Here is a 10,178-nt window from a genome sequence, read left to right as displayed (position 1 = left end):
TTTCCTGAAATGATGGCAGTAGGCCAAATATTTTTTGGGATCTGCACTATAGTATTTAAAATACATATGCACATATATATTATATCTTTGGATTTTTTTAAATAAAATATTTTTATTGATACATTTTCTACAAATTTTACATGAAAACTTTTTGTTTTCATTCTAGGTATTCATGAAAAAGATGAAAAGGAGACCCAAAAAAAAAAAACAGTAAAGGAAAACCAAAAAGTGGTGTTTTTTTTTCCTATGACGTGTGTGTTCTGGTTCTCAGATCTCTGTTCCTATGAGATAATGAAAGAAACTGGTGCCAGACTGAAAGGGAAACTGCACTCAGAACCCCCTCACTTGAATGCGGATACATTTAGTGGCCAAGAAAGGAAACGCAGGGACCCGGCAGGAAAAGCTATGACTCAGAACTCAGAAAATATCAGATAATAGTCTTCGTGTATTCTGAAATACTCTCTGCAGAGCCTGGCAGTGGAATAGAGGGGAATTTCCTGCTACTCTCTCTAGAAAAAAAGGGAGAGAATGCTTTTCTGGAGTGGGTGGTAAGGGAAGGCTTGTGTAAAGGGAACAACTCTTCTGCAGAAGGTCTCACAGGCTCTTGGAATAAAGCCAGAAGCAAGAAACGCTATGCCACACAGCTACCGGCCCCATATCAGTGCTGTGTAGTTAGATAAAAACAATATTTGGGGAGGAAATAGAAGACTTCCAGTAGTTCTAAGCATAAAATCCGCTTCCAAATTTGCCTATGTTCTTTACCAGCTGTGGACATGGGCAAGTTACTTAACCTTATAGAACCTTATATTTCTTATATATATTAAGGAAATAGTAGCACCTTTCTCTCTCTCACTCTATCTCTTTCTCTCCATTCATAAGTATACATATAATAATATAACATATATAAACCAGTATATACACATACTGGTTTTTGTATCTCACTCAGAGGTGCTCTGGATCTGTGTTCAAGGATCATTCCAGGCAGTGGTCAGGGTATACTATATATGGTGCCAGGGATCAAACTAGGTTGGCAGTCAGTTGCTCTATATTCTTGCCAGGGTTCGGTGTGTTCAGTATTTCTTTTTTTCTTGTTTTTTAAACATGTTTTTATTGAATATCTGTGAGATAGACCATTACAAAGAGGTTTATGATTGAGTTTCATCCATACAATGATCCAGTACCCATCCCTCCACCAGTGTACATTTTCCATCACTAATGTCCCCCGTTTCCTTCCCATCATCCCCTAACTGTGCCCCCTCTCAAGCGTGCCTCTATGGCAGGCACTTTTCTTCTTTCTCTCTCTCCTTTTGTGCATTATGTTTTGCAATACAGGTTTGTAATACAACTAAGAGGTCATTATGTTTTTTTCAGGGTGTTTAGTATTTTTATCAAGAAGGTAAGTCTGGAATAGATTTATTAACTGGGTGGCAGCATTTTTAAAAAATTTTATTGAATCACTGTGAGATAGTTACAAGCTTTCATGTTTGACTTACAATCACACAATGATCAAACACCCATCCCTCCACCAGTGCACATTCCCCACCACCAATATCCCCGGTATACCCCGCCCTGTTCCCACCCTCCCCCTGCCTCCATGGCAGACAATATTCTCCATACTCTCTCTCTACTTTGCATTATGGCTTGCAATACAGGCACTGAGAGGTCATCATGTTTGTTCTATTATCTACTTTTGGCACACATCTCCCATCCCGACTGATTCCTCCGGCCATCATTTTCTTAGTGATCCCTTCTCTATTCCATCTGCCCTCTCCCCTCTGCTCATGAAGCAGGCTTTCAGCGATGGAGCAATCCTCCTGGCCCTTGTATCTTCTGTCCTTGGGTGTCAGCCTCATGTGAAGTTATTCTATTCTCCACGAATGAGTGAAGTTTTTCTATGTCTGTCCCTCTATTTCTGACTCATTTCACTTACTCTTCATGTCAATCCATTTATAAGCAAATTTCATGACTTCATCTCTCCTAACAACTGCGTAGTATTCCATTGTATAGATGTACCAAACATCTACACCAGTCATCTTTAACCAGTCATCTGTTCTAGGGCACTTGGGTTGTTTCCAGATTTTGGCTATTGTGAACAGTACTGCAATGATCATATAGGCACAGATGTCATTTCTACTGTGCTTTTTTTTGCATTGTCGGGCTATGTTACCAGAAGTGGTATTGTGAGGTCGTATGGGAGCTCAATTTCTAGTTTTTTAAGGACTGTCCATATTGTTTTCCAGAAAGGCTGGACCAGTAGGCATTCCCACCTAAAGTGAAAGAGCGTTCCTTTTTCCCTATATCCATGCCAGCACCGGTTGTTTTTGTTTTTTTGAATGTGTGCCAGTCTCTGTGGTGTGAGATGATATCTTATGGTTTCATGTATGATTTTGAGGTCTTTAATCTACTTTAATCTAACTTTTGTACCTGGCATTAGACAAAGCTCAGAGTTCATTTTTTGCAGGTAGCTGTCCAGTTTTCCCAGCACCACTTATTGAAGAGGCTCTCCTTTTCCACTTCATATTTCTTGCTTCTTTATCAAAGATTAAGTGACCATATATTTGAGAGTCTGTGAGAGAATATTTAATTCTGTCCATTGGTCTGCAGATCTGTTTCTAGTCCTATAGCATGCTGTGTTAATTACTACTGCTTTGTAGTATATTTTGAAGTTGGGAGAGGTGATATGGCCCATTTTCTTTTTCTCAAGGATTTCTTTAGCTATTTATGGGGGTTTCTTGTTCCATGTGAATTTCAGGAGTGTTTTGTCTATTTCCTTGAAAAATGTCGTGGGTATTCTTATGGGGACCGCATTAAATCTGTATAATGCTTTGGGAAGTATTGCCATTTTGACAATGTTAGTCCTCCTGATTCATGAGCAGGGTATGTGTCTCCATTTCAGTGTCTCAGATATCTCAGGCAATGAACCACTTTAACTCTTTGGCTTAGAGAAGATGATAGATAGCTCCGGCCCAGTGCTGACGGATTTTTTTCTTTTCTTTTCTTAAAATTGAATCACCATGGGATACACAGTTACAAAGTTGTTCATGACTGGAGTTCAGTCATATAATGTTCCAACACCCATCACACCCCTCTCTTCACCAGTGTACATTTACCACCCCCAATGTCCCCAGTTTCCCTCCCACCAGTCCTTGCCCCTACCTGCCTCTATAGCACATACTCTCTCTCTCTCTCTCTCTCTCTCTCTCTCTCTCTCTCTCTCCTCTCTCCTCTCTCCTCTCTCTCTCCCCTCTCTCTCTGTGTCTCTCTGACTATATCAATATCTCTGTCTATATCAATCTCACTCTTGCTCTCTCACTTTCCTTTTGGGCAACACAGGATATACTGAAAGATTATCACGTATATACCTTTACCTCCTTTCAGCACTCAGTTTTGTCCAGAGTGATTATTTCATTTCCAACTCTCCTTGTAATAGAGGTCTCTTCTCTGTCCTAGCTGCCCTCCCTACCCCCCACTTGTGAAGCTTCCAACTATGAACCAGTCCTCCTGGCCCTCCTTTCTACTGTCCTTGGGTATTAGTATCCTAATAATTTTTTTAATAACCCACAAATGAGTGAAATCAGTATATGTCTGTCCCTCTCCTTCTGACTCATTTCACTCAGCATGATACTCTCCATGTTCATTCATTTAGAAGCAAATTTCATGACTTCCTTCTTCCTAACAGTTGCATAGTATTAGATTATTTAGATGTACCATCCTTTCTTTATCCAGTTATATGTTCTCAGGCACTTGAGTTGTTTCCAAATTCTGGCTATTGTGAACAGTGCTGCAATGAACATAGAAGTGCAGATAGCTTTTCCACAGTGTGTTTTTGGGTCTCTAGATTATAGTCCCAGGAGTGGTGTAGCTGGGTCATATGAAAGCACAGTTTCTAGTTTTTTTGAGTAATTCTCATATGGTTCAACTAAAAAGGTTGAACCAGTCAGCATTCCCACCAACAATGAATCAGAGTCCTTTCCTCCTCACATCTGTGCCAGCCAGCGCCCCAGTTTTCCCAGCACCACTTGCTGAAGAGGCTTTCCTTCCTCCACTCTTTATTTCTTGCTCCTTTATCAAAGACTAAGTGATTGCATATTGTTCTTCTTTGTTGTGTGCCAGTCTCTGTGGTGTGAGATGATATCTCATTGTTGTTTGATTTGCATCTCCCTGATGACTAGTGACAGAGAGAAGTTATTTATGTGCCCTCTGGCAATTTAAATTTCTTCTTTGAGAAAGTTTCTGTTCATTTCTTCACCCAATATTTTGATGGGGTTGAATTTTCTACCAGTGCCTTATATATCTTTTATATTAACCCATTATCAGATGGTTTGCTTTCCCTTGTTTGTTAGTGGTGTTTCATCTTTGAAGATGCCTTTAGTTTCAATATCATGGTAGGTTCCACCTATATTTTTCTCTATGTCCCTATGGATTCATGTCTGATATTGAGACATATCCATTTTTATTTAAAAAATTTTTTTGAATCACTGTGAACTACAGTTACAAAGGTTTCATATTTGAGGTCATATTTTGATCAAACATCCATCCCTCTACCAGTGTACATTTGTCACCACCAATGTCTCTAGTATTCCTCACCTCCCCCAACCCCAGAATGGTATCCTTCCCCTGCCTCTATGGCATACAATTTCCCTCTTACTCTCTCTACTTATGGGCATTATGCTTTGCAATACAGATAATAAGAGGCCATCATGTTTGGTCCTTAATCCACTTTCAGGACACTTCTCCCATCCTGAGGGATCCCTCCAACCATCATTGACTTAGTGATACCCTCTCTATCCCAGCTGCCTTCACCCCCATCTCATAAGGCAGGCATCCAACCATGGAGCAATATTCCTGGCCCATATTTCTACTGTCCTTGGGAGTTAGTCTCAAACTTATGATATTTCATAATCCACAAATGAGTATAGTCATTCTTGTCTGTCCCTATACTTCTGACTCATTTCACTTAGCATGATACTTTCCATGTTCATCCACTTATAAGCAAATTTCATGACTTCATCTTTCCTAATAGCTGCATAGTATTCCAACATGTAGATGTACCAAAGTTTCTTTAACCAGTTGTCTGCTCTCAGGTACTCGATTTGTTTCCAGATTCTGACTATTGTGAACAGTGCTGCAATAAACATACAGGTGCAGATGTCTTTCTCCTGTACTCTTTTGTACTCTAGAGGTGTATTTCTAGAAGTGGTATTGCTGGGTCATATGAAACTCAATTTCTAGTTTTTTAAGGGTTGCCCATATTGTTTTCCCAAAAAGGCTGGACCAGATGACATTCTCATCACAATGAAAGAACATTCCTTTCTCCCCACGTCTGTGCCAGCACTGGTTGTCCTTGTTCTCTTTGATGTGTGCCAGTCTCTGTGGTGTGAGGTGGTATCTCATGGTTGTTTTGATTTGCATCTCCCTGATGATTAGTGATGTAGAGCACTTTTTCATGTGCCTTTTGACCATTTGTATTCTTTTTTTTGCTTTTTTGAGCAAACTTTCATGATTACATTTCAGTCATACCTGGCGATGCATGAGGGTTACTCCTGGCTTTGCACTCAGAAATTACTCCTGGCGGTGCTCAGGGGACCATATGAAATGCTGGGAATCGAATCCGAGTTGATCACGTACAAGGCAAACACTCTATCCACTGAACTATTGCTCCAGTGATAGTATTTCTAGTGTTTCTAGTATTTTTCATAGTATTTCTTTTTTGAGGAAACTTCTGTTCATTTCTTCTCCCCATTTTTTGATGGGGTTGGAGGTTTTTTCTTGTACAGTTCTACTAATGTCTTGTGTATCCTGGATATTAACCCTTATCTGACGGTTATTGGTAAGTAGTTTTTTCATTCTGTGGGCTCTCTGTTTTTTTAACCCATTTTGATCTGACTTTTGTGCTTGGCATTAGGAAGAGGTCTGAATTCATCTTTCTGCACATAGCTGCCCAGTTTTCCCAGAACCACTTGTTGAAAAGGCTTTACTTGCTCCACTTCAGATTTCTTGCTCCTTTATCAAAAATTAAATGATTGTATATTTGAGAGTCTGTGTCAGGATATTCAACTCTGCTCCACTGATCTGAGGGTTAGCTGACAGATTTATTTAGTATTCTAAATAGTTGCTTTATGCACTGCCTATTATTTTCCATTTCTTTGTGCTCATCTTATCTTCTTTATTCTTAGGCCAAAAAAAGTATAGCTGTGGAAGGACTATGGAAGAACTGAAAAAGAAGGAAGGCTTGTTTTATTTATTTATTTGTTTGTTTGTTTATTTATTTATTTATTTTAATGAATCACCATGAGATACAGTTACAGACTTACAAACTTTCATGATTACGTTTCAGTCATACAATGACGAAGTGCCCATCCCTCCACCAGTGCACATTTTCCACCACAAATGTTCCCAGTACTCCCATCCAATCCCCCACCCCCACCCTGCCTCTGTGGCAGGGCACATTCCCTTTTACTCTCTCTCTCCTTTGGGGCATTATGGTTTCTAATACAGGTAGTACGTGGCCATCATTTTTGGTCCATAGCATGCATCTCCCCTTCTGAGCATCATTTACCTAGTGGCTCCTTCTCTATCTTAGCTAAGACTTGTTTTAAAGGAGAACTTGACCAAGTTGGAATTTTGTAGCCAGCGAAGGGTGACCTAAGGGTGAAACTTTTTGGTTCCACAACCAGTGTGTTACTTGCATTTAGTCAGAAGAGGGAGCCCTGGAGTTCATTGCCTGCAAAATCAATAAAGACTTCCCAAAACTCTTAATAAAAGGCATTTTTCTCCTCAAGGTTAAATCTCTTAAAGAGATCTCAGATACCTGTACCGCTCTAGGAGAAAAAAGACTAAGTACAAAGTCTCTTGTGATTATTTTCTCCTTACTTGTTTTGCTATAGCTAGATGGCCTTAGAGACTTTTCTCTAAACCTCTTTTTTTTTTTAAATTGAGTCACGATGAGATGCAGTTACAGACTTACAAACTTTCATGATTACGTTTCAGTCATACAATGATTGAGCACCCATCCCTCCACCAGTGCCCATTCTCCACCACCAATACTCCCAGTGTCCCTCCTCCAGCCCCACCCCTTCCCACCTTCTGTCTCTGTGGCAGGCACATTCCCTATTACTCTCTCCTTTTGAGTTAAAACTCTTTGAGATGAGTTTCCCATCTGTAAAATACAAGTAATACAACCATGCCTTCCTGAGGGCTACTTCAAACGAAGTCTAAAAGAGATTATGGCCATAAGAGTTCAACACAGTGCCTGGAGAGCAGCCGCCAAGGAGAGGAGCATTCACAACAATCCATTTAGTATTAAATGCAAATCCGGCCATGCTGACCAGGTGCCCAAGGAGCTCCCCAAGAAAACTTTCTTTCGGCTGCATTTGCAGGCATGTGACATCTCATACTTTACACCACAGATGTACCAAGAGTAGCACACCACATTTGATGGAGTTTAAAATAAAAGGTAACCAATCTCAGGGGGAATATATACTCAGGGGGAAATATATATATATGTGTGTGTATATATATATATATATATTTCCCCTGAGATTGGTTGCCTTCTATGACATATATGTGTGTATATATATGTATACACACATATATATACACACACAAACACATACACACATATACACAAGGCTCAAGGCTCAACCTTTAACAGCTTGTTACTAATCTCTTATTGAAGGGCTTAATGACTCCTGGGTGAAATACAACAATCTTCACACACTTTTCTCTAAGAAAACTTTTGGGGATCATTTTTAGCAGGTTATTCATAACAAGCAATACAAAATAAATTATTTCAATTCTCCTTTTGGAGGCAGAGTTTGGGGTTCGGGGTGGAAACATTTGAAATATGGTGGTGGGAAGGTGTAATGGTGGTGGGATTGGTGTTTAAATATTAAATGTAATAAATTATTGTGAACAGCCTTATAAAAATTATAAAAATTCATAAAAATTAAATTAAATTAAAAAAGAAAAAGAAAACTCTCTTTGCCCAGAGTAAACCCTTGGAAATCTAGCACCAGCCTACCCACCTAGAATTTACCTACCATACTCCTGTGCTCCCTAGGTTTTTGCTAGCTTTGACACAGGAATTACTGCTGGCCCTATCTTGGATTTGGCTTTAGAGTGTGTGAGACTTCAGAGACACTCAACAGCAGAAAAATAAAATAAAATAAAATTACCCTGCAATTTTATGTAGACAGAACAGGAAGGATCAAAAACAGTTTTAATTGGGGGGGGCAGTGAGGGCAGGGAAATAGGGAGAAAAATCTACTCGACTGTCAGGACTTTTTCTTCCCCTATAAGCAGAGACCCCAGCTCTGTCTTAGAGACCCCACAATCTTGACTGTGCCATCTAACTTAAAACAATGTAACTGCTACTGAACCATGCCAGAAAAGTGTCTGAAACTTCTCAAGCTGAGATTTGGGGTTGAGGGGGGCACATAAGTATTTTTAAAGTTTATAGATTGCAGTAGGAAGCCTTACCCAGGCAACAGAGAAGTATTTGGGATGAACACAAGAGCTGAAAGATTTCTCTGGTGATCAAGACTAGCTAGTCAAAATCATTCTTTAGAAAACCTGGGACACACAGTAGAAGCAACAAGAACCCCAGGTTCTAGATCCTGATCCACCTGCCTGCCTCTTGCATTTTCATTCTAAAGACAATCAGCCACATTCTCTCTCCTGGGAGGTTCCCATCCCCTCACCACTTACCATGTGTAATTTCATGTGGATTCCTTGGATTTGAAATTCCTAAGGGCAGTGTCAGAAACTCTATTTCTTTTCAGGTATACTTTTTTAGAAAAAGGAGCTAGCAGGTGGCCTATAATTTTTAATATGAGTAGTTATAAAATAAGTTAAGACCCAAACTGCCATGTTGAATTTCACTTCATAAATAATTTATTTTGTAATATAGAATCTTAAATAAATAAAATAGTAAAAAAATAAGTTAGAATATTTAAAGTCTTTAACTGTCCTTTCAAATGAAGGACATTAAAATCAGTCACTAAGAGAGTCTCTGCTGGATGAAGAATGACTGAAATCCTTGTCAGCATTGTTCTGTCCATTCCCAGAGGGACAGGCAACAAGATCTTCAGTCTGGGAGGTAATTTGTAAGTCTGTTAAGGAAGAAAAAGTTCCTGAGGATGTCTGTTTTGACTATTACCCAGGCACAGCTACTATATCCACTGGCCTTTAGGTACTTCAGGAGCCTTGAGTAATAGTTCTTCAGACGTGAAATAATCCTGTCACACCTGATGACATCTTCTTTCGTTCTTTCCACTTCCTTTCTTTCCTTCAAGGTGGTCTCCAGATAGTCCATCTGCTGTTGGAGTTCTGAGAAGAGTTTCTCAGTGATGCTCTCATTCCAGGCAGTCTGAGAGAAATTTCTGCTGAATATTCCGAAGATCTGCTGAAGCATCACGTAGGTGACTAATAGGATGTCTTCCTTCTGGAGGAGCTGAGGTTGTTGAATCTCCTCCGGGATGGTGCTGTCGATCCTCTGCTGGAGGCATTCTGTAAGGGTTCCATTCAACTCATTCAGAATCCTCTGACAGGCCAAATTGCTGCTTCTTTGTCTGGATCGAAGCAAGTGATAGCTCATAGAAAAGGCTGTGCTGGAGAAGCATAATAGGAGAGCAATTTGGAGGATGTACCTGTTGGCCATGATGAAAACAGGAACAAGTGAAGTCTACCACTACCTAGGTAGCAGAGTAAAGACTTCAAGAGTTGGCAGCAAGAATGTCTTTCCTCCATGAGAATGGGTTATTTATATGGGAAGGTCCTTTCTGTCTCAGAGGAATTTCCCACTTTCACTTCTTTGTTTCAGTTTTCCTATGTCATTTAGTCTAAAATTCTTTTTCCCTTAAAGCTCCTATTTTATTTTACACATATTAGAAAGGAAATATATATAAGAATTTATATTTTTTTATAAAATTTCCTGAATTATTAAATACCAAAGAAAATAATAAGCACAAATATTTAGAATCATTACATAGTAATAACTATTATGGGGCTTTTTACCTAACAAAGACTCTTTTTCTTAGTATGGAAGGTGTTTTTATTTTGGGCCTTTTTAATGTGATATTTTCTTTATAAAAATGAAATTAATAGTTTCATTATTACAAAATGATATATTTATGTTGCCTATAATCTTTTAAAAAAACACTGCTTTGTTCTATGAA

General features: G+C 39.2%; 1 protein-coding gene across 1 annotated transcript; it reads right to left on the bottom strand.

The window, feature by feature from the left end:
* Positions 1-9,088: 9,088 nt before the first annotated feature.
* Positions 9,089-9,661, bottom strand: IFNB1 (interferon beta 1). The gene has a single exon (XM_004600353.2). The coding sequence runs from the start codon at positions 9,659-9,661 to the stop codon at positions 9,089-9,091; it is 573 nt and encodes a 190-aa protein (XP_004600410.1).
* Between the last annotated feature and the right edge of the window lie 517 nt (positions 9,662-10,178).

Source organism: Sorex araneus, chromosome 1, assembly GCF_027595985.1.
Source record: "Sorex araneus isolate mSorAra2 chromosome 1, mSorAra2.pri, whole genome shotgun sequence".
Classification (NCBI taxonomy): domain Eukaryota; kingdom Metazoa; phylum Chordata; class Mammalia; order Eulipotyphla; family Soricidae; genus Sorex; species Sorex araneus.
This window is presented reverse-complemented; position numbering and strand designations above follow the sequence as displayed.